This window comes from Lynx rufus, unplaced genomic scaffold (genome assembly GCF_022079265.1).
Source record: "Lynx rufus isolate CCGP_SWC_20201006 ecotype Redwood Valley unplaced genomic scaffold, mLynRuf1.p SCAF_22, whole genome shotgun sequence".
Taxonomy (NCBI): domain Eukaryota; kingdom Metazoa; phylum Chordata; class Mammalia; order Carnivora; family Felidae; genus Lynx; species Lynx rufus.
Genome location: NW_025814837.1, coordinates 22,695,141 through 22,720,011, shown reverse-complemented (window position 1 = coordinate 22,720,011; position 24,871 = coordinate 22,695,141). Strand labels below are relative to the sequence as shown.

The following is a 24,871-nucleotide window of genomic DNA, read 5'->3' as shown; positions in this document are numbered from 1 at the left end:
CAGTTCAGGTCATTGATCTCAGGGTTCGTGAGTTCAAACCTCACATCAGGCTCTGTGCTGACAGCTCAGAGCCTGGAACCTGCTTCAGATTCTGTGTCTCCCTCTCTCTGTGCCCCTCTTTCACTTGTTCTCTCTCTCTCTCTCTCTCTCTCTCTCTCTCACCCTCCCCCTCTCTCCCCCCTCCCTCCCTCCCCCCCTTCTTCCCTTCCCTCCCTCCCACTCACACATACACACACACACACACACACACACACACACACACACAAGAAACACTTAAAAAAACTAAGGTATCTTCAGATTTGTAAGGATTAAATGAAATATACATAAAGCCTTAGTTTTCCTCTTGAAGCCTTTGAATCAATTATCCTGAAGGGCTATAAAAGGAAAAATTTTCTTTTAATGTTTAGGTTTTTGAGAGGGAGCATGAGTGGGGGAGGGGCAGAGAGAAGGGGGCAGAGGATCCAAAGCAGGCTCTGCACTGACAGCAGTGAGCCCAATGTGTGGGGCTTGAACTTACCAAACTCTAAGATCATGACCTGAGCCTAAGTCAGACGCTCAACCGACTGAGACACCCAGGTACCCTGGGAATTGTTAATCACATCATTTTCACAGTTTTAATTTATTGAGAGAGAAAAAACGAGCAAGCAGGGGAGGGACAGAGAGAGAGAGAGAGAGAGAGAGAGAATGAATCCCAGGCAGGCTCCACACTGTCAGCGCAGAGCCTGACCTCAAACTCAAACTCACCAACTGTGAGATCATGACCTGAACCGAAATCAAGAGTTGGACGCTTAACCAGCTGAGCCACCTTGGTGCCCCCAATCACATCATTTTTAAACACATTCTTTTCTGTCCTTCCTCTGTTTATTCCGTATTTAAATAGTGATGGCAGTAGTGTATGGTGGGTGGCATGGTGGCATCAGTGAATCCCCCTTCTCCTTCATATTTTTCTTCTAAGAGGATTAGTTATTAATCATTTGGTCTTCTTCATTTGCATCATTTAGACAATGTGTCTGTAGATTTGGAGATATTTTTAAGCTGACAGTGTCATCATTCCTGATTTTGTTTTTTTCCTTCACAGAGGATCTTCAAATGCTTCCTTAAAGGAAGATGAATATAAGGAGCCTTTGCTCTTCCATTCTGGGGACCATTACCCCTTATCTGATGGAGACTGGTCCCCTTTAGACAAGTAAGTATTTTTAAAATTTCTCCATTTGTTTAAGAAAAGATACATTAAATAGGTTTTCTGTTATTTGACAGTAATGATATTTCCTATTTCTCTCATAGGAGTACTGAATGTGTACTTTTAACATGAATATGGACCTTTTCTCTCAATTATTTTGTTCCTAAATTTGATATGATTTAACCCTCACAATGTTAGTTAGTGTAGATCTGTATAATCTGCATAGAATTTAGCCCTCTACAATTCTTAAATTCTGATCTTACTGTGTCAACTATTAACTGTAGATGGATAATGTGAAGAAAGGCGCAGTCACACTTTGTTCTGTGTTTAAATCCAGTTTCTCTCATGTATTGATTTTGTTCATTTAACCCATCTTTTCTGTACATTTCATCTCCTGTAAAATTATCTTTGTCGTTGGTTTCTTGTGAGAATCAGTAAGGATAATGTATATAAAGTGTTTATAGAGAACCCAGCAAGTCCTCATTAGATCCTGGTTGATGTTGTTTTTATTATTATTAAAGAACTCAAATGGAAGAAATAATTTATATTCCCTTCAATAGGAGTCTTTATACTGGCTGGATAAAGTTGGTATATTCAAGCTTATATTTCCTTTAATGTGTCGAGCTCAGCAAGACTGAAGTTTCTGACTTTAAAAGCATCACATTTTTTTGTCCCTTGTTTACAGCCCCTATTCCCCAACAGCAGTGTGTCCTAAGAGTGATTCAGAGCTGGAGGTAAAACCTGCCGAGAGCCTGCTCAGATCGGAGTCGCACATGGAGTGGACGTGGGGAGGGTTCCCAGAGTCCACCAAGGTACTGATGTTCACTTGCCTGTGGAGTACGTCCAGTTAAAAACCTGTGAGGTGTCTCTGTCTTTGAGTAAAGGAGGAGTGGTGATTTCTGAGCCAGTGCCCGTGAATATAAATGATGGTAGTGCCCTCGTGTGGTCACAGAAAAGAAATCCAAAGTTAACATTTTTCATAACTGTTTGCAGCAGAGGGATTCCAGCATTATATTGTGTGTTTCTAGTTAGTCAGTAATGTTGATTGTTAATTAACATTTTAATAAGGAAAATCTCAAAGGTACCTAAAGGAAACTAGGATTTCCACACTGAAGTTTTAAATAGGAAATTGATTATGAAAACTTTTTGCCAGCTCATAATGAAAGAAGAATTGGAAAGATACATTACTTGAGAGAGAAAATGTTTAGTCCCTGTAAGTTTATAAAAAGTATACATTTGCTTATATGTGTAATTTGCATTGATACTTGACTACCCACTTTTATGCTGTTTCAACAGAGCCTTGAGGTAGTTCAAGCAGGGCTAACCTTTCACGTAGCACTCAAGTTTTCTCCCTGAAAATGAACATTCTTCCTCTTGGCATCTAAAAATTGTCATAATTCCTTAGTATTCTCTGGTGCTTAACTCTTCATAGTACAACAGTTACAAATAGATCTCTTGTAAATATCATGATATTGAACAAATGCAGTTATTTTTCCAGCTTCTTAATTATGAAATATGTCACACACATAAAGTAATATACTTACTGAATGTTATGAATAAAATGAATACATTTACCTGCATCCAGATTAAGAAATAGATTATAACAAATACCTTTGAAAATAGTTTAATTTTTAAACAATTCACCTTTTTTTAGGTCAGCAAAAGAGAGAGATCTGATCATCATCCTAGGACAGCTACAATTACACCATCAGAAAATACCCACTTTCGGGTAATTCCCAGTGAGGAGAACCTCATAAGTGAAGTTGAAAAAGATGCTTCCATGGGAGAAACGGTCTGTACCATAGTGAAACCCAAACCCAGAGCCCCGTGTAAGCAGATGAGCAGTGCAACTTCTGCTGCAGAACTTCTCGAACCTCCCCTGGAGCCTCCTCAGATTTCATCTATGTTAGATGCAGACCACCTTCCTAATCCATCATTAGTGGAGGCTACCTCAGAATCAAAACCTGCAGCTAAAGTAGACTCACCATCAAAGAAGAAAGGTAATCATTTGTTTAATTTGGCGTCAGGTACTGCAAATTTAGATGATAAATTATTTCAGTGTTTCAAATGATACTCGATGGCTGCCTTTGTACTTCTACTCCCTGATCAGAACTTACCGTACAGTTAGGATCACTTATTTAATAGGGCTTCCGTGCTGCACTCCAGATGCCACTGGAGCAGGATTCTGACTTCCTCCCTGTTCTCCCCCGACTGCTGCTACTCAGTGTGCCCTTGGGAAGCAGTTATTGAAAAAATTAATGAGCATGTTCAAATTAGTTAATGCATAAAATTAACCACTTTATTGACTAAATGTCAATAGAGTGAAGTGAAATCCTAAAAAATTACATGTTGAAAAAGAAATGATGAGAGAAAAATGTTTTTACCTAAAGCATCTGGTTAGCTGAGGCCAGATTAAGTCCTTTTTTCTAGTAACATGGGATATAAATAAATGTATGCTAATTATTAGTGTTCTCTTTTTTTTATTGATTTTTTTTCCTCTAAAATAGTTAAAAGATGGGGTCCAGCTCTTGGCTGCTCAACAGCTGCGTCTCACTTTTGGAAAACAAGTTTAATAAATCAGAATATTCTTACTATTTAAAATATAAAGTTGTCCATTGATACTTAGTACAGTAAGAGCCAGAACATACTCATTGTCTGAACACTGGCCTTGGCCCTATTTTTATGGAAGTAAAGCCTTACTTAAAAATTGAAAATACCCACTGTCACATAATAGCCAAATACCATATTCACTTTTTTAAAAATTTGAACACGAAAAGTTAAATAATCACAAACTGACTTAGAAAGTACTACAGGTATGAACCTTCAGAGTCATTCAGAAATAACTTATTTAAAATAAAAGAATTTGACCATCAGGGGTATTTGTGGCCAAATATGAGCATCCAGGTAATGATCCTGCTTAACTTGTGACCTTCTTTTTTCAGAGCTCAGCACTTTTGCAACCAGAGGCCATGTATTCTGCTTTAAGAAATGTTAGGGAGGAAAATCTAGTTTTCAGGGTGAATGTTTTGTATTACACTGGAAAATAACAACCCCTATTGCTAGCACATAGTGACTGGAGGAAATAATGACCCTATTCCTAGCACATAATATAGGAAGTGACTAGATAGAGATCGGGACACTGAGCGGTTTCCACCATTCAGTTGGGTTCATTCTCCACCCCCACCCCTCATTTTTTATTACGTAGTTGTATGCATCTTTGCTTCCTTCATCGCTTTCTCTGTCTCTCCACTCACACAGATACAGTTTTTTATTGTTTAAACCATTTGAAAACATGGGGCGCCTGGGTGGCGCAGTCGGTTAAGTGTCCGACTTCAGCTAGGTCACGATCTCGCGGTCCGTGAGTTCGAGCCCCGCGTCGGGCTCTGGGCTGATGGCTCAGAGCCTGGAGCCTGTTTCTGATTCTGTGTCTCCCTCTCTCTCTGCCCCTCCCCCGTTCATGCTCTGTCTCTCTCTGTCCCAAAAATGAATAAACGTTGAAAAAAAAAAAAATTGAAAACATTCAAAAGCATTTTGAGATTTCACCTTTAATACTGTAAGACACATCTTCAAAGAATAAGAACACTCTCTGCATAACCACAGGACAATTGTCATCTTGAAGAATTGATATTCATGTTTCCCCAAATGTACCAAGAAAAGCTTTTTAGCTATTTTTCTTCCAAGCCAAGATCTCATCAAGGTTTACATGTTGCATTTGTTTTTTGTTATTAACCTTTTTTATTTAGAATGGTGCCATCCACACATGTTCCCTCACTCCTTTTTTCCCCTCTGCAACCATGATACTGACCTTTTCAAGAGTCTGGCCAGTTATTTTGTATGCTTTCTCATGTTTTGATTGTATTTGTTAGTTTTTTTCAAGGTGACATCCCCATATTTCCTTAAACTGGAAGTTAACTCTAGAACAACAGTTCCCAATAGAAATGTAATGTGAGCTGAATATTCATTTTAAATCTTCAGTCGGTTAAGTGTCCAGCTCTTGGATTTGGCTCAGGTCATGATCTCAACAGTTCGTTGGTCTGAGTCCTGCATCAGGCTCTGCACAGGCAGCACGCAGCCTACCTGGGATTCTCTCTCTCTCCCTCTGTCTCTGCCCCTTCTCCACTCAGGCTGTCTCTGTCTCTCTCAAAATAAATAAATTTTTAAATAAATAAATGAGCGAAATTAAGTATAGTAATATATTCTGAGCTAGTAAGCCCAAACTGTTACAATTTTAACATGTAATCAGTATAAAAATTGAGATATTTTACATTTTTTATAGTAAGTTTTAGAAATCTGGTGTGTGTTTTACACATTTTTAAAAAAAAAATTTTATGTTTGTTTATTTTTTGAGAGAGAGAAAGAGTGTGAGTGAGGAAGGGGCAGAGAGAGAGTGGGGAACACAGACTCCGAAGCAGGCTCCAGGCTCTGAGCTATCAGCACAGAGCCTGACGTGGGGCTCAAACTCACGAACTATGAGATCATGACCTGAGCCAAAGTCAGATGCTCAACCACCTGAGCCACCTAGGCACCCCCTGTGTTTTACACATTTTTTTTAAACATTTTACTTTTATTCTTTAGTAGTAAAAAAAAAAAAAAAAAAAAAGATAAAGCTCAAAGATATAATAAATGATTGGAGACTATGAAAAAAAATATGAGAGTTACAGAGAGAGAGGGAGGCAAGCCATGAGACTCCTAATACTGAGAACAAACCGAGGGTTGGTGGGCATTGAGGAGGGCACTTGTTGGGATGAGCACTGGGTGTTGTATGGAAACCAATTTGACAATAAATTATATTAAAAAAATAAAAGTAAAAAAAATTTTATATACCTCATTTTGGACTAGGACACTTAAGTGCTCAGTAGAAACGTGTCACTGGTGACTTACTGTAGTGGGCAGTACAGACCTAGAGGCTTAATTAAATTTGGGTTAAACGTTGTTTATTTTTTGAGTTAAAGATTACCCATGGAATATATTGAGTACTTCATAGAGCATCTCATAATGTCCCAGTGTTAGTGATTCTAAATGTGATCGCTTGTTTAAGGTGTTACCTTCCAGATTTATCCATTATAAGCGATTTTTGTCCTTTTGCAACCTGAAGGTAATTCTTGGTGATACTTTGGTACCATGTGACTTTCTAGCAACCCTTCCCTCATGGTTTTAGAATAAGGACCACTTTCTCAATGCCAGTGATTTCATCAGGTTTGGTCATGCTTATTTATACTGTAAGAAAACGTTATCATCAAATATAAATAAACGACTTAGGAGCTAGGATTATTCATGTAATAGCAGATGAAGGAATAAACATATGTTTAGGCACCTGGATGGCTCAGTCGGTTGAGCATCTGACTCTTGATTTTGGATTAGGTCATGATCTCACGGTTTGTGGGTTTGAGCCCCATGTCTGCTTCTGTGCTGACAGTGCAGAGCCTGCTTGGGATCTCTCTCTCTGCCCTTCTCTGCTCATGTTCTCATTGTCTCTCTCATGTTCTGTCTCTCGTGTTCTCTCTTTTCTTCTTCTTCTTCTTCTTCTTCCTCTCTCTCTCTCTCTCTCTCTCTCAATAAACTTAAAGTTAGTTGAGGCACCTGGGTGGTTCAGTCGGTTAAGTGTCCAACTTCAGCTTAGGTCATAATCTCAGGTTCGTGAGTTCGAGCCCTGTGTCAGGCTCTGTGCTGACAGCTTGGAACCTGATTCAGATCTGTGTCTCCCTCTCTCTCTCTGCTCCTCCCCTGCTCATACTCTCTCTCTCTCTCAAAAATAAACATTAAAAAAAATTTTTTTTTAATTTAGCATATGTTTATTGTGCAACTGTATGTGTGTAACACCAAATTTCTCCTTCTTTGGCATGGATGGTTGAGAACCAACACGTAGGAAAACATTAGTCGACACCTTTACAAATAAAACGCAGTTTGAATCATGATTGGTCTTATCGTTTGCAAACCTTTGTTTTGTAGCAGAGTTGTAAATGAAGAATAATTTAAATTCTTACCTCCAGTGTGTTTTTCTTATAAAAAATAGGTGTCCACAAGAGAAGCCAACACCAAGGACCTGATGATATTTACCTGGATGACTTAAAGGCTCTAGAACCTGAAGTTGCAGCCCTCTACTTCCCTAAAAGGTACTGTATTTCTTAGATGTTGAAAGGTGAATAGCTGTGAAATATAATGGCTATATCTAGAGCAAAACACTGAGAAAAAAGAGCAAAGTGATGATGACCTTTACCCAAGTTGGATGATTGCTTCAGATTTGGGGAAATTCAGAAATTGTGTGGTGTTTGAACTGTAGTGATATGAAATGAATAATTTTTTTTTTTTAATTTTTTTTTTTCAACGTTTATTTATTTTTGGGACAGCGAGAGACAGAGCATGAACGGGGGAGGGGCAGAGAGAGAGGGAGACACAGAATCGGAAACAGGCTCCAGGCTCTGAGCCATCAGCCCAGAGCCTGACACGGGGCTCGAACTCACGGACCGCGAGATCGTGACCTGGCTGAAGTCGGACGCTTAACCGACTGCGCCACCCAGGTGCCCCTGAAATGAATAATTTACCTGTTTATGAAGAAAGTTTTAGTACAGTGAGAAAAGGTACCTTACTTAAGTCTACGTAAGGGTGTACCAATGGTTATGACTTCAGACTAGCAAATCTTATGGTCATTAATACAAACTGAACATGTTGGGGGAAATTCGTTAGCATTATTTCATTTATTATGTGTTTTAAAGGTAATAATATCTTTACTCAAAAACATTTTACAAAGAATGTCCTCACTCCTTCAGTGAGTCTGAGCTCCCAGGCTTTTTCTGAACTTGGGCTGGGCCTCTTGAGTCCCCATTTCCAGTTGACCTGTACACCCCACATTCCCTAGACCTCTTACCGTTTGTCACCCTTTCTTCTCCCCTCTCAGTTTCCCCCTTTTGAATAACTAAAACCTCAGATACACTGTATTTGTACTGTTTTCCTAAGTTTATTTCCATCCTTCAGGGTATTCTATTATAGGACTCTGTGATTACAAAAAACAATTTACTTTTCCCATAGAAAGTATGGTTTGAAATACTGAGCCATAGGCACATATTATTAAGCACTTCTAAGTAAATTATTGAAAAACTTGTTACGTTTTTAGTTAAAATAGGAACATGGGGTTAATACGAAGATATTTAAATTTTTTATGGATATTTTTAGAAGGTCCTTAAAACACCTTCCTAGCTCTCTGCCCTAAATTTGTCTCAAAATATCTTCTTCACATAAAGGAATAGTTGGGTTTTTAAGGTGAAAGAATCGGAAGTGCTCCAATTTTTTTTTCAATAAGAAAGTTAAAATGTAAGCTATCCTAGAATTATCACTTTCTTTCACATTTCCCAGTCCTTTATTAGTGTTCCAAAGATCAAGTTCTTAGTTTCCCCTTTAAAAAATGGGGAGTAATTAATAAATTTAAAATGAGGAAAATAACTCATGCAATAGAACCTTACTGTGCTCTATAAATTTGACTGCCTAATGTCATCACCTGTTCACCAAATTAGCTTATTCCCTCCTGACCCTACTGAACAAATTATTTCTGGAGACGTTTCATAAATATTTAAAGATACTAAGACTGTTGTAAGGAAGCATTTGTTTTGTTAATTGTCCCGATCCTGTCATCTTGACTAAGTATCCAGTATTAATAATTTTAGCTAAACTTCAGTCTAAACCACATCACTCCTTTGGATTTGGTGACATGTTGAGTCAGATGGCCTCCTCCATCTATTTAGGGGTCACTTTGCTTTGGATCACGCTAACTGCTCTGACAAAACACAGGACCTCAGTGGCTTACCACAATAGAAATGTATTTCTTGGTCATGTGCTATTCCAGTGCTGGTGTTTGGTGGGAGGCACCTTGCACACAAGGATTCAGGAGCATAAGCTTTCTTCCATCTTGAGGCTCCACCATTCCCTTAGGGCCAAGACTGGGAAAAGAGGGAGGCTCACACAGGGGAGTTTTCAGGGGGGCTAGGCTTGGGAAGGGCACAGCACACCCCTCTGTCCACATCCAAAAAGTCAATCATGGTCATGTGGCCACACCTTACTATAAGGGGACCTAGCCATGGGCCCAGGAGAAAGAGGAAACACATCACAGACTTCTGTTCATGTTTTCCCCGGGGTCATCCCTGCCCCCTGACTCCATAACTGCTGCTTTACGTTGGCGTTTTCACCATTTCCAGTAAGAACATTCTGTTGATCTAATTAATTTCAATATTGTGGTATGAGTGTGCATGGCTACTAAGAAAGAAAATTGTCAGAAACCTAAATCTTTCATTGGTTCAAATGCAAAACATAATAGCTTTAGAAACTGCTATTTATGACCTGTCTGTACTCTGCTGCCACCTACTGCTCAAATTTGAAGGTTTTTTTTTTTTCCTAAAGGTCATAAAACTTTGATGGATCATATTAAGTAGGCTGGCTTTTTGAATAAAACAAAAGAATTTGAAACTTCTAGAACATTTTTTCAACATGACATTAAGTATCCTTTCAAAGGGTGTAGAGCAGTAAACATTCATGAATAGGAAACTTAAGGTACCATTTCCTTGTTCTTTTGGATTGAGATTTATGCTCCATTACAAAGTTTCCCTTAGGATCATCTTCTAAGACCTGGCTTCTGTGCCTTAACATCTAGAAAAATGAAAATATTGAATAACTTCACCTTTTAGTCCTAACCCTTGCTAGTTAGTGTAACAATAGTTTATTTCCAGTTTATTTCTCAAAATGTTTTCAAGGTAGGTCTACCATCCTGAGAATTTTCTCTTGCTTAATTTCTTTGTTCTATTTTGTGAAGTAACAGTTGAATTTAGAAAGGTCTAGACAACCCTGAACTACAGTAATTTTCTACAGGATGTGTACAGTACCACAGCTTTTTCTAGGAGGTTAGGATCAAAGGTTTCCAAACATCAGATTTTTCTTAATTACTCTGTCATTTTCATCATGGAAATGTAAATAAATGGTTATGACTCTTGGAATCCTTTAATTAAAATCAAAAAGGCTGTAGTTGAAAAGTTTGTCTTATTGTGAATGGCTGTAGTGATTTTTGTGACCTGTTTACTGTATTCACAGTTAATTCCTCAGCAGTGCTATTAAGTTATTTTTAATGTCATTTGTGATAGAGTCTAAACTCTAAGGAAAGCTGTGTCTTTAGATCAATCTGTTCCTTTTTTAAGGGGATATATTATTTGGTTCAAGCCCTCAGAGAACCCTGTAGTAAGCCAGGAATACAAGAAGTTGTAATAAGGCAAATCCTTTTCTCCCCATCCCCTGCCCACAGTGAATCGGACCCTGGCTCCCGGCAGTGGCCTGAGTCTGACACGCTCTCTGGCTCCCAGTCCCCACAGTCCGTTGGAAGTGCGGCTGCAGATAGCGGCACCGAGTGCCTCTCAGATTCTGCCATGGACTTGCCTGATGTCACCCTCTCTCTTTGTGGGGGTCTCAGTGAGAACGGAGAAATTTCCAAAGGTACGCTGGGCAATCATGCCCCTGTCTTCACTGGAGAAAGCAGCCTGGTCGTTACTTGATAGAAAACTTGCTATTCAGCCACTTCGGGGTATTAAATTCTTTAACGATCTTGTGCAGGTAACAGGTATCTCCCTTTAATGTCAGATAGCTCCTCATTTAAGGTACCTCATATGGGGTGACCTTACATATAAATGGCTCGAGTAAGTTCGTGTGCCTCGAAGGCTCTCATTTCACATGGAGAGGTGGAGAATTCTCAGGCTGCCCTGTTTGTGGAGCAGCCAGGGTCAGCTCATGCTGTGTCCCACTTTCTCATCTGTAAAGTTGAAATGTGTGTGGACTGGGGCCCAGCTGCCCTCCTGGAAAGCACTGAGCCTTAGATATGAGAGTAGGGCTGAAGTTGTGGACAATTAATTGTCCACTGAGGAAATAGTCTTTCTGGCAAAAAGTAGAAGGGGTTACTTTCTGTCTCAATCTTGAGACTTGGCCCTGGAAAGTATAGTTGCTCGAGAGAAAGGAAGAAGCTTAGCAGAGGCAATTCAGAGGACTCCAGGGTGGGGTGAGCACTCGGGTGTATCTTTCCCCAAGTTCTTTGGCCTTTTTGGTTTTACCTTCCTTTGTACCTAAACTCTTCTTAATATTTTCTCAGTTTGGCTGGTGGCCTTTGATTGTCCTCTAAGGAAAGAGTTTCCTTCCACAACTCGTATCATCTTTTGTCTTCTCTCCCCCTCAGAGCAGCTGAAGGCCTGAGTTTGGCAGACTTGGTGCCCTGAGAGTCATAATTGTGCTTTCCTGAATCCTTCTCTTTTTCAGGTCACAAGGTGCTCATTTTGCCTCTTCTCCATCTCTTAATTCTATTTGTTTATTTTTTGCAAGAAATTAACAGCAGGTTATAGTCAATAGCTCTTAATCCTCATAAGTCTTCATTTTAAAAAATACAAGTTGGGGGTGGAATGGAAAGTACACAGTTCTATAAACCATAAAATATACACTTAAAATTCTGGGTACTTAGGTAGAGTTTGTTATTGGAGGAGGCAGAAATGACAGGTAAACGTAAATAATCTACAAATCACCAGGAGGAACAGTCCTAGCGAGAAATTTCCCTGTTAGCCTTGATCTGCTCAAATTCACGCAGAATCCTCATTCATTTCTCAAGAACTTGGGGTTCATTTCTTGGCTGATCCTAAGCCATAGTCTGGTGTGTATTTATTAGGTTTTTTTTTTTTTCTCCAAGCAATTGTAAAATGTTTTGATTGTTTTTCCTAATGTTGTAGCATGCCCTGACAGCTGTAAGATCCCCATGAATATTCCCTAGTTATGCAGTTGCCTGCCTGCCAGTAATGTTTGTCTTTGTTAAGAATGAAACTACAGTTTTCATTAATTCTAGAGAATGTGCACACATGTGTATCTTCCTTTTTCTCTCTCTGGCCACATCTATAGTCTGTTTTCCTGAAATTCTGTGGCATATCCCTTTTTCCTGTGTTGTTTTTGTTGTTGTGGTTTTGTTTTTTGTTTTTAATTGTGGGAGGAGTGGTAGAAGAGGGGAAGGATAGAAAAAGGAAGTGTTCTTTATTGTCCTGGATTAAAAAAAAAATGATATTTTGCTTTTGATGAATATAAAAAAAATTTTTTTAAAGGACGCATTTTATCCTTTAGATCCTTCAACGCAGAGTATTGTGATATTCTCATTTAGAAATTTATGTAATATCTAACCAGAGGATCATTATTTTACATTGCAGAAAAATTCATGGAGCATATCATTACTTATCATGAATTTGCAGAAAACCCTGGACTTATAGACAATCCTAACCTTGTAATACGGATCTATAACCGGTAAATACTCCTGCTTTTATAATTGCTAAATACTCTTCCAGGGTTTTTTTTCAAAGTGCTCTTTTTAACTATTCTAGTTTTCTTGTTATAAAATGTGCCATCACATATAAATGAGCTAGTGGGCAGTGACTTTGAAATGAAAATGACGCCTCAGCCTTTTTTTCTTTTTTTTTTTTTCTTCAATGAAGCATTGAAATGTTATTCTGTCTTAATAGATTTTACTACTTCTCTGCTCAGAGAAGTTTGGCTTGAAGCAGAGATCATTCATGTGGGGAAAAAATTTAGCTGATCATCTCTTCATTGAAAAGAATAAGGAATTTCATGTTGTTTCTGTGCCCCCATCCTCTCCTCTTTTTCCCTCCTTCCCTTCCTCTCTACCCCCTTCTCTTCTCTCTCCCTCTCTCCCTTCTCTGTGTAATGGTTTTACACAATTTATTTCTCACAGTTACTATAACTGGGCTTTGGCTGCTCCCATGATCCTTAGCTTGCAAGTATTCCAGAAGAGTCTGCCGAAGGTGAGATGATCCACCATTTGTTTTCTAAGTATCTACAACATATGGTATTTAGAAAAATTCATATGTGCACACTTCTAAACTAGATACTACTCAAAGTTTTATTTAAAATTAATTTAATATTCTAGCACCTGGCACCCAGGTGGCTCAGTTGGTTTAGTGTCTGACTTCATTCAGCTCAGGTCATGATCTCACAGTTGGTGAGTCGGAGCAACATTAAAAAAAAAAAGTTTTTAATAAAATTAGATTAATATTACAGAAGATCCAAAGATTTTTATGTGCCCACTCAAATTATCTCATGCCCCAAATCTAGGAAACTTGCTGGGCTGCCATATCTTTGTCATTTTTATTAGATGTTTATACTGGTTTCTGGTTGGGTATAAAAGTTGAGAGATTTGATTAATTGTTAGCTAAATATGGAATGCATGAAAAGGAATTCTTCTCATTAATATGGAAAGAAGCAGCGGGACGAGGGTGATGTGCCCACCAGAAGTGTGATGTTAGTGTGATTGGATAAGATATGTCTAATAAGCCTGTGATATAGAACCTGAAGATTTGTTCTAAATCTGTCAGCGCAGTTGGTCCTCATAACTCATGAGAACATGTTTTCCAGTGGTAGAGAAATGAGAGCAACACCTACCAGCCCCCTGCTCCTGTTTAGCCAGACCACCCAGTCTCATCCCATAGAACTGCTGCAAAGCCGTGCTACCACAAAAGAGGACTGTCCATCTGTCAGAGGTGTTACAAGCTCTGGAGGAGTTGGGAGGTGTAGAGAATGTTGCTCACATTCCATAATAAGGCACTGTCCTGCAGGGGGATGATAGAAAGCAGTTGGGTGTTTTGTGACTGACAGATGACTAGACTGACCCAAATTGATTGTTTCCAGGCCACAGTCGAGTCCTGGGTCAAAGATAAGATGCCAAAGAAATCTGGTCGCTGGTGGTTTTGGCGTAAGAGAGAAAGCATGACCAAACAGGTAACGGACCCGGAGAGGTAATTTTTTTCCATGGGCTGAAAAGAAGCAAATTTTTCATTTTTTCAAAAAACATTTTTGCCAAGCACAAGAAAATCAATTTGGGCTTATAATACTGTCTTACGGTAATTATAGCCGCCATTTATGAACAGTTTGATGTGTAGGTACTATGCTAGATGCTTTACGTACATTACCCTTCACCTTTACTACAGCCCTTCAGTATAGATGTTTGAGTTCCCATTTTACAAGTAAAGAAGCTAGGGCACGAAGAGGTGAGGTGAGTTGACCAAACACGCATAACTGGTGAAGGACAGAGCTAGGGTTTGGCCAAGGGTTCAGCTCCAAAGCCTCTTTCCCTTTGCCCACTCACTATATTACCTTCCAGACAGAAGCAAGAGCTTGTTCTCCTACCGAGGAGGAGGCAGTGGGGGCGGCGGCATGGGGAACCTCTGTTCTGTAGTACTGGTGTCCCTGGAGCAGACCGAATGAATGTGGACCAGTTGTATTATAGTCTGTGACTTGAAATGGTGCTCTTTTAAAAGTTTTTACTTCTGGGGCACCTGGGAGGCTCTGTCAGTTGAGCGTCCAACTCTTGATTTGGGCTCAGGTCATAATCTCACAGTTCATGAATTTGAGCCCTACATCGGGCTCTGCAATGACAGTACAGAGCCTGCCTCAGATTCTCTCTCCCTCTCTCTCTCTGCCCCTCCCCTGCTCTTGCTCTTCCTCAAAATAAGTAAATAAACTTTAAAAAAAATTTTTAATTGTTTTGTAGTGAACAGCTTTTGCATAACAGCATATGACTTCTGTCTCAGATTTCTGTCGTTTGGCTCAAAGTAGAGAAAGGCTGTTTCTTAAGCATTTTTAAGTTAGGGATTCAGAAAACCATTTTGCTTATTGCTAGAGAGGGCTGCTGAAAAATTTTTACCTGTCAGTCTCTGGGGGCAGGTGGGGAATAATTGCACATCGCCATTGCTGTCTTGTTGTTTTAGCTGCCAGAGGCCAAGGAAGGAAAATCCGAGGTACCGCCAACCAGTGACCTGCCATCAAGTGCAAAGGAGCCAGCCAGTGGCAGGTGGGGCACCCTGTCCTTCCTCCAGACTCACAGCACTTGCTCACTCACTCACTGCTTTTTAGCCATTGTATTCAAGCTGATTTTGACAATTTTGATTAATTTTTGGTCAGAAACTTCTTTCTCATAGGGACAGCCATGACCATAAGTGGCTTGTTTGTGCCACTCAGAAGATAATTTCTGCTTTTCTAAAAATTATAATCAGTTTAGAGGAGTAAATACACCCATCACTGCTTTTTAAATGCCTTGCTCCCATCCTGGAGCCATGGAATCAGATGCCTGTAAAATGGAGGCCTCTGGGAAAGGGATCTTGAGGAGTCCTAATATGTGCTATCCTCGGTGTCTCTGCCCTCTAGCTTCCTATCCGACACAAAAGGGAGACACAGAAGAATTTCAGAGGAAGCCTAGTGGGCTCAGTTGATAAAGCATGCAACTCTTGATATCGGGGTCATGAGTTAGAGCCCCACATTGGGGTAGAAATTTCTTTAAATTAGGGGCACCTGGGTGGTTTAGTTGGTTGAACATCTAACTCTTGGTTTTGGCATAGGTCATGATCTCACAGTTGCGGGTTGGACTCCCAGGCTGGGCATGGAGCCTATTTAAGATTCTCTCTCCTTCTCCCTCTGCCCCAGCCCCACCCCTACTCACATGAGTATGCACTCTATCTAAAAAAAACAAAAAACAAAAAACAAAATTAGTGTGGGTCCTTTTCATTTCTTGGAAAATGTAGCCCCTCTTGGATATTTGTATTGGCTGGCCCTGAAAGGAGGTGCCACTATGCACCTTGTTCTCATTTCTGCTGTTCTTCTACTTGCCCAGCCAGATTTTTTCCTTCTCCTCCTGCTCTAGCTCTTTAATTCAGCTGCTGGTCTGAGCCTGAGCTTTCATTTTCTTGCTCTTTACCCTCTTCTTTCAAAAGGGGTTTATAGGGCACTTGGGTAGCTCAGCCCATTAAGCATCTGACTCTTGATTTCAGCTCACAGTTTGTGAGATTGAGCCCCAAGCCAGGCTCTACACTGACACCATGGAGCCTGCTTGGGATTCTCTCCCTCTGTCCCTCTCTCTCTCCACCTTGCCCCCACCCCCTTGCTCTCGTTTGTACTCTCTCTCAAAATAAATATTTTTTTTAAAGGAAGGGTATATAGAATCCTTTTTATTAGTTTTTTAAATTTGTATAAGCAATTATATTTTCTACAGTTTGTTATCTTTTGAAATGTATGTTATCTTTTCAACAAGAGTCAGTAGACCTAGTGGCATTCACTGGTCATAGCAGAAAATAATCAGTCATAGCCAGACTGCTGCCTAATCATGAGAGGGAGAAGGTGGCCTTCTCCCTTCATGATGTGAATACTCAGGCACTGGAAATCGAGTGAACAACTCTTCCCATCCCCGGAATGGATTTAGGATCTCTTTGTTTCCTTGATCCTAAAGAAAAGCTCTTGTCATTAAAATGCCCTGCTGCCTCTTCAGTAACTGGATTGCTGTTGATAGGCCGGCTGAGGATGACTCATCCAGTGATGAAGGGTCACAGGAGCTCGAAGAATCCATCAAAGTGGACCCTGTTCCCACAGAGCCCCCAAGCCATGGCAGCACAACCTCCTATAAAAAGTCTCTTCGACTCTCTTCAGACCAAATTGTGAGTCCTGTGTGATCCGTGTGGATCCAGTCAGATTACTTTAGTAACTGTTTAATTGGACATGCTTCTTGCACCACCTCAGACTTCCTACTTCAGTCTCTGAGAGTGAACCAACAGATAAGTATTTTTAACCTTCCCACATGTACCTGACACAGCCAGGCCATCACTTTTTTTTTTTTTTTTTTTTTTTTTTTAGGAGCCACAACAACAGAGAAATGTCATTTTCTTACTTAAATGCAGTTTGCTTTTTCCTGTTGGTTTCCCATTCCCTTTCACACATTTTCAGTATGAAATGGTCTCGCTGTGCCCTAGGGCGGTCGGGTGTGGAGGAAGAGCAGAGACATTTGGTTTTTTGGAAAATCAGAAAAATTTCTTAGAATTCCAAAACACCATTCAGGCAGTGGCTCCCTCAGCTCCTTGTGAACAAGCTGTGCACGCAGCACTGGGCTGTGTGTGTGCCAACGCAACAGAAACCATCCTGCCTTGAGCTGACGCCCTGAAACACTGGTGGTAGTTTGTAAATATTCAGACCCTGTTGAGAATTGTATGTTTTCAGCTGATTTTTTTTCTCTTATTATAGTAATCATATTTATGTATTTCTTTCCATTCCTTATACGTTTCTGCCATATATATATATATATGTGTGCGTGTGTGTGTATACATATATATATATATATATGTATACACACACATATATATATATATATGTATGTACACATACATATATTTCAGAGATTAGGAGATTAGAATTTTTTTTCACTTAACATGATACCTTTGTAATCTCTCAGTGACTACATATTATTGGAAACTGACTTAGTTGCACATAATTTCATCAAAGTGATACACCATGAATTTTCAAAATTCTCCCTTTATGATTTTCTTTATTCTCTTACTTTTTATAAAAGGCAAAACTGAAGCTCCAAGATGGCCCAAATGATGTTGTGTTTAGTATTACAACCCAATATCAAGGTACCTGCCGCTGTGCAGGGACCATTTACCTGTGGAACTGGAATGACAAGATCATCATCTCTGATATTGACGGAACAATAACCAAGTAAGCACAACCCCATGGTGGGTGGCAGGGAGGAGATAGGTACAGGTCACTGTGCAATGGGGGGCAGGATTGGGGGAATCCCTCCTTGACCACCGTCAGGAAGTGTTTTAAACTACACTCATGGAGACTTGAACACAGGTCACACGTGTCACACACAGGATCATTCTGTGGATGGAGGAGATGGGTGGAGCTGTACAAATTAACATTAGAAACTTTTAGCAAGATTTAGTTATGTAGTCTCTAAGTTCTGGCATTAAAATTAAAAAAAAAAAATGTTGAGATTAGGGAGAAGAAAAAGAGGATGTGTTGCGAATTATCTCTGAAAATGAACATCTGGCTCTTGTGTCTGATTCTATTTTTAGAAATTCCTCTGTGAGTGTGCAGGGGACTGCCTCACTGCTATGCAAGCTGTGACAAAATCACCCTTGTAGATTATATTGTCCCCCCACTCTGCCTCTACCCAGTGGTTTTTGGCAGCTGGTATTTAAATAGGCAAACACTTGGCTGTATATGCTTCGTTTTCTGATACCTTTTCCTATTTCTACCCTCTCAGGTCTGATGCTTTGGGGCAGATTCTTCCACAGCTGGGTAAAGACTGGACTCATCAGGGTATAGCAAAGCTCTACCATTCCATCAATGAGTAGGTATCTTGTCCCACATGGCCACGTACTCAAGTGAGCTAGAATTTTGCTTTAAGAACTACAGAAAAATGGCATACATCAGTCCATGGAAATCGTGTCTTCATGATCCAGCTATTCCTGCTTTCCTTTCCTGTAGCCTCATACAAAGAAAAGTGTCAGCCGCCATTTCTGGAACATGAGCTGTGTATCAGTCATTGCGTTACATGTTTAACCTGTACCTCTCATCCTCACAGTGCTAGGAGTTTGAGGCACTACTTATATATATCTGTGGTTATAGTTAACATTGGGGGGTTAAGCTTTAACAGAAGAGCCAGATTTACATTTTTTTTAATTGGGGTTGCTTTGTTGTTGTTTAAGAGAACAAGTAGGAGGGAGGGGTAGAAGGAGAGAGAGAAAATCTGAAGCAGGCTCCACACCCAGCACAGAGTCCAAGGCGGGACTCGATCTCACAACCCTGAGATCATGACCTGAACCGAAACCAAAAGTTGGACACTCAAAAATCAAAAGCCACTTCGTCGCCTCTAATTGGATATTTTTAAATTGGATTTCACTGAGTAGCTAATACTTGCATGCATGGGGTCACCCATGGGGTCCTCTCTGTTGGGGCAACAGAGAAAACAGTGCTGTGGCCTTTGTGGGACCATAATCCATATGAGTTAAATTGATTTGAAAATTTAGTGTCTTGGGGCGCCTGGGTGGCTCATTCGGTTAAATGTCTGACTTTGGCTCAGCTCATGAGCTCACAGTTTGCAAGTTTGAGCCTCGCATTGGGCTCTGTGCTGACAGCTTGGAGCCTGGGACCTGTTTCAGATTCTGTGTCTCCCTCTCTCTCTGCCTCTCCCTCCCTCATGTTTGCTCGCTCACTCTCTCTCTCTCTCTCTCTCTCTCTCTCAAAAATAAATATTAAAAAAAAAAAGGAAAAAGAAAACTTAGTGTCTTAAGCATTAGTTGAGAATGCCATAGTATGAAAATTGTATGTCTGTTACCCATGATTTGCTCCTTGTCTTACAGAATGGTTTGCATTCTACAAATTGTCTTTATAAATGAGATCCTTTGCATCTTTCCTTTATGCAGATAACTTAAAGATAGTCCAGGGTTTTTGTTCCGTAATCTGACTTTCATTGACTGGTTGCTGAAGATACATCAGTATTTATAAATTTAGCATAATCCCTAGTTGAATATATCCCCATTTTTCCCTATGATGTTTTCTATGGAGAAGTGAGAACTTTATAATCCTAACTACTTTCCTTATTAAATTTAAGAATTTGATTTTCACACAAACGAAGGGAACTTTATTTGGATCTTTTAAAAGAATAGTGCCTTTTTTTTTTTTTTCCATTTTTGCCACAGTATGTGTTTCTAAACAGGATGTGTTCTCTTTTCTTTCAGGAATGGCTACAAGTTTCTGTATTGCTCCGCCCGTGCCATCGGCATGGCCGACATGACCCGTGGCTACCTGCACTGGGTCAATGACAAGGGCACAATCTTGCCTCGGGGCCCTCTGATGTTATCCCCTAGCAGCTTGTTCTCTGCCTTCCACAGGTACACCTTCTGTGTGTGCATGCGTGTGTGTGCACATGTGTGGGTGCATGCGCCTGCTCGCACTGGGGGAAAGGGTCTGAATGGGGAGGTTGGAGGTCAAGCTCATCGTAAGGGTTTGTATCTGATTCTGAGCTTCGGCATTTCTTGGTTCTTCGGCTCCCCCAGACCCAGAGCATTCTAACTCAGAGCTCATCCTAGTCTGTGTCAAACACGGTCCAAAAATCAAGCTGTCACGTTTTCTCCTTCCCTAAACACCATCACTCAGAGTCTTAGTCTTTCTTGACTGGCAAAGGAAGAGAAAGAAAGATATCAGTTACAAAATATTTTAAGAAATGAGTGATTGTGAGCACTAAAATCTTTTCAGGATCACATACCAGGAAAAACTACCATTTCAGATTTGGTCATTGTATTTGTACTTTTTTTTTCTCCCTAGGGAAGTGATAGAAAAGAAACCAGAGAAATTCAAAATAGAGTGTCTAAATGATATCAAGAATCTGTTTGCCCCCTCTAAGCAGCCCTTCTATGCCGCCTTTGGAAACCGTCCAAATGTAAGTGTGTAGCCTTTGGTATGGTGGGTAAAATTCAGAGGCGTGTATTTTTTAGGGTACAGCCTGGATATAATTGTCAAACCAATTGTATAAACAGAATGAATGTTCTGCTAAATGGGTTTTCATTTATCTGTTCCAAATTTCTGCTGTTGGGTCCTGTAGGACATCTGCCCTAGAGTTTTGGTGTATGAGAAAGGGCACTTTCTCTTTGTTTCTATGGCTTTGATTCCATCTCCTCGGGCAGTCCTGACTCCTGTGTAAGTGGTTCTAAGCCATGTCCTTGGATCCACCCCAGAGAGTGCTCCGCCTTCGCGAAAGCTTCCCAGCCTGCCTACCCACACACGGGCCCTCAGTTTCCAGGCGTGCGGAAGGTGTTGCCACCTGGCCTCTGGCAGGCAGCAGGGCCCCTCTCCCGTTCCAGGGCCCCTGGCGTCTGTCAGCCCCCAGTTTTCTGACTCCGAGTGCCCTTGGGTTTGGCCCCACTCTTTCAGTTTGTCTAAAGTTCAGTTTTAGCAGTGGCAGAGGGACACTGTGCCTGCACCACGTTTTCCCAAGACAGCCTTGTGTTCATACTGTTTTTCTGGCTCACAAGGAACCAGAGAAGCATCTCCTGATTTCTTCTCTCATAATCACCTTATTTAATGTTTTCTTCTGCAGGATGTCTATGCTTACACGCAAGTTGGAGTTCCAGACTGCAGAATATTCACCGTGAACCCCAAGGGTGAATTAATACAAGAAAGGACCAAAGGAAACAAGTCATCGTAAGTGTGCTCCTCCTCCTCAGCCCGCCGCCCGGCAGCCAGGGGTGGAGTTGGGAACAGAGATTCTGAGGATCAGGCCCAGCTCGAAATATCAGTAGTGTACCTGTCTGTTGGAGGCTTTCCTCTTTGCCTGGGTGTGTCCTTCTCTGTAATAGTGTCTGTACTGGGATCACTGACTATTTTGGACTTCGAAGAGGAAGGCTGTGTCCTGGGAAGGGATGCATGCCCGTCTCAGATCCTACTGCATTGAGGAATCTCTGTAACTAGCTTCACGACGTGCAATCCTGTGCTCTTACATCAATTTCAGAGTAACACTTTGTGCGTTTTTCCCCCAATCCCTTCTCTTAGGTATCACAGACTGAGCGAGCTTGTGGAGCACGTGTTCCCACTTCTCAATAAGGAACAGAATTCTGCCTTTCCGTGCCCAGAGTTCAGCTCCTTCTGCTACTGGCGAGACCCGATCCCCAAAGTGGACCTGGACGACCTGGCGTGAAATGGCACCTCCAGGGGCGATCCTCCGTCACTCGCCTCGCAGCAAGGGAAGGTGACCAGCACTTCTGCTGGACAGAGGACACTGGGCTACCCTCCAAGCCACAGGTGCAGAATGGGACTCAATGCTGACAGCCAGGCACCAGCAGGCACAGGGAGAGCTCCTGAAGTTGGAACTGCTGTCATCCTTCCCCTTCCCAGGCCTGGCAGAGCTGTGGCTCAGTGCCCTGGGCAAGCGGGCAGGGGAGGACTCGGACCTGACCTTGGAGGCCTGGGCTCCTATCACTGGTCGTCCTCATACACGCGCTGTGTCAAGTGTGTGCTGGTGCTTCTTTAACTGAATAATTTAAAAGGAAGAAAAAAGAAGCTAAATAAGAGTGGACCAAAACATGTATAAAGTCAAAGTGTTATCGTTTCCACTGGGCAGTTGAGAGCGTTTCTCTCTAAAACCAGGGCTTTCTTTATGGGATCAGGGTCCACTGAGCTGCCAAAGGTCCAGTTAGTGATTGATGTTGGTTCACACCGCCTATGCACATTTCTTCTGTGGGCGCCTCCTTCCCTCCTGTGGTGAGACAAGACACCTGCTCAGGCGGGCTGCTCTGGACAGGGGCCCAGGCCACCGTCCCAGCCCCCACAGATGTGGGCTTCTGGGGAAGGAAAGTCCCTTAGATCGCCGTCTTCTCAGCTGTGGACAAAGCCAGGACAGACAGGTGTTGCTGGGCCTGCTTGGTGCCTATAGGAAGAGTACTGCCAACAGCAGAAGTAGATTGAACAAGTAACTGATCTGTTTTCAGAGAGGCCTTAGAAATGCAAATACATACTTGTGTGGGGTTCTGGAAGAGTCCTTTTTTCTGCTCTGCCTGCAGCTCAGTTTCTCCGCCTGGTTGTAATGAGACATGTCAGTCTCAGAACAGCACCGGGGGAGGGTTCTGCCCCATCAGCCCCTCCAGAACCGGGAGCCTCAGTGTCAACAGTCACCTCAGTGTTCGAAGCCAGAGAACTGTTGGAGAGGAGGATTCTGTACACACACACAGGCCTCAGCTGGGAGGGAAGCGGTGAGCCGAGTTCCAGAGCAGCGAGGGGAGCTGCAGATCCAGGTGCCCGCTGGGGATGGTTTCCTGTCCCCCTCCCTCTGCCCACCCCCCCACCCCCCAACCCCCGGCGCTTGCCCGTACTTGTACTGTGGCATTCGCTCCCCCCCCCCCCATTTTAGTTGGCCCCACTCCAGTGATAGTGATCTAGAGATGGAGAAATGGGAGTAGTTATTTTTCCAGATTGGAGAGTCGAAGTCCTTTGAGTTCAGCTGTTTCTCCCAGCGCTGTTGGATGCGGTGACAATGGTAGAGTCCCCTGAACGCAGTTCTCAGTGGCAGAACCTGGAGGCACGTGTTCCCAGAGGAGGAATGACACCTGCTTCTTCCAGTGCAAACCTGCCCACATTAAACAGTTCAAAGACTGTTTAATGAGTTTATTTATGTACAGTAGGTTAGGCAAACTAGGTTATGTTTATATGAAATTCTGCCCAGTTAGCGAATCAAAATCCTGGCAGAGCAGCGTGCCGCTATTGATCTCATAGACGCCACAACGTGTCCCCCCCATGTTGGCTTTAGAGGGAGAACATGAGCTTTAGTAGGGCTTCTCTGCACATGCACGGTACGGAAAATCTTCTCTACCTTCTGTAGTGCTTTTCAGGTTGTCCTTTAAAGAGTTTTTGATTAGACAGTTTTTTTCCCTTGATAAGCTCTTCCCTCTGGACACACAGGCTTTGTCAAGGTCCAGGCCAGGAACCCGGGTCTCCCAGCCGTGTGCTGAGGGTGGCAGACCCCTCTGTCCCCGGTGTCCATAAGCACTAGACTTTGTCATTTTGTTGCTGCAGATTGATCGATCCAGTGGGTACGTTTGCTAATTAACGTGAGTCTTTTTCCTTATTTAAAAGGAGTCTCTCTTGCTGAAAGTAGATGATTACTATCACTATAGTGTTCTGAAAGTATTAAGTTTGTGCTGAAACCCATTGCCATTTGGTACAAATGACATTTGTTCTTTCTGTGAAAGAGCGTTACCCTCGAGTGTGTTTGTACACAGACCCTTACGATGGTGAGTTAATGAAGCGTTAGCCTCGCGCTGCTTTCGGTGATGGGTGGTATCATGGGGTGATTGCAAGCTGATCGGGCCTTTCTAAGTCGTTCTCTAGGCTCCCCTGGTGAAACGGCCTTGGCCCGTCTCCCTCTCTCCAGTTCACCCTGACTTGAGTGTTTGTCTTGATGCCCATGTGCTGAAGAAGCTTGTCTGGTTGTGTTGTCGACATCTGCGTCTCTGGCAGGCATTAGGAAGTGCACGTGCAGGCCCGGAGCTTGCACACTTAGCCCCCCTGTGTGAGGACTGTGTTTGCTGTGCTTTAAAACCATCTGCATAGTTTCCAACTGGAAAAGGAAAAAACTTCCTAGTGTGATGTCCTAAAATGAAAGCTGCTGATAATCACTGGGAGAACAGCCAGGAACAACAGCTACGTGACTGGAAAGTGCCTGTGCCCTGTAGGGACTGCGTGTGGCCCTTTCGGACTTCATTGTTGAAGGTGTGAGCAAGACCTTTTAAAAACAGGTAGAAAGTAAATGCTTTCTAGTAAATGCTAGTTGGTGAAAACAAACTCTTCCAGGAAATTTTATCATCTTTTTAAGTTACTGTGGGAAGCCTTGTTTTCCTCTGCTTTAGAACATGCTGTGTTTAATGAAACCGGTTAAAAATGGAGTTTTTGTTTAAGTGCTCTTTCCAGGTGAAAACTAGTTTTTTTGGTTTGTTTGAAGGTAAGAAAGGGAGGGGGTAACTTTGTTGTTTTAATTTAATAATTACATTCAGTCTATGATGAAATATTTGATTATTAGCAATGCCACTAACAATTTTTGAGTTGTCAGAAATTACTTGTAAACATCAGTACAGTACTCAGTCACGGCAAAGACAGTTATCCTAAGATAAATGGCTCATATTTTGGTGCAGTGTTTGATGTTCAAAACAAAATGTTACAACAATAAACAAACGTAAACTGAGTGCATTGGACTCCTTCCTTCAGAGGACATTTAAACCATATTCTCTGTACTCTTGCCAGAAATTGATAATTTCCATAAATTAGCATTTTGATCTTTGCTGACACTTAAATTTGTCTACAGAAAGG

General features: G+C 41.6%; 1 protein-coding gene across 2 annotated transcripts in view; it reads left to right on the top strand.

Moving 5' to 3' along the window:
• Positions 1-24,747, top strand: part of LPIN2 (lipin 2) — an 85,803-nt gene extending 61,056 nt beyond the window's left edge. For both annotated transcript variants that reach the window (XM_047087092.1, XM_047087091.1), the window contains exons 5-20: positions 1,079-1,186; positions 1,866-1,992; positions 2,835-3,180; positions 7,194-7,293; positions 10,461-10,648; positions 12,385-12,478; positions 12,924-12,993; positions 13,877-13,966; positions 14,956-15,038; positions 16,527-16,671; positions 17,577-17,725; positions 18,279-18,365; positions 19,756-19,908; positions 20,342-20,456; positions 21,114-21,217; positions 21,566-24,747. In XM_047087092.1, the coding sequence (XP_046943048.1) occupies positions 1,079-1,186; positions 1,866-1,992; positions 2,835-3,180; positions 7,194-7,293; positions 10,461-10,648; positions 12,385-12,478; positions 12,924-12,993; positions 13,877-13,966; positions 14,956-15,038; positions 16,527-16,671; positions 17,577-17,725; positions 18,279-18,365; positions 19,756-19,908; positions 20,342-20,456; positions 21,114-21,217; positions 21,566-21,710 (2,104 nt within the window). In that variant the 3' untranslated portion in view covers positions 21,711-24,747. The remainder of the gene's footprint in view (positions 1-1,078; positions 1,187-1,865; positions 1,993-2,834; positions 3,181-7,193; positions 7,294-10,460; positions 10,649-12,384; positions 12,479-12,923; positions 12,994-13,876; positions 13,967-14,955; positions 15,039-16,526; positions 16,672-17,576; positions 17,726-18,278; positions 18,366-19,755; positions 19,909-20,341; positions 20,457-21,113; positions 21,218-21,565) is intronic.
• Positions 24,748-24,871: the final 124 nt, after the last annotated feature.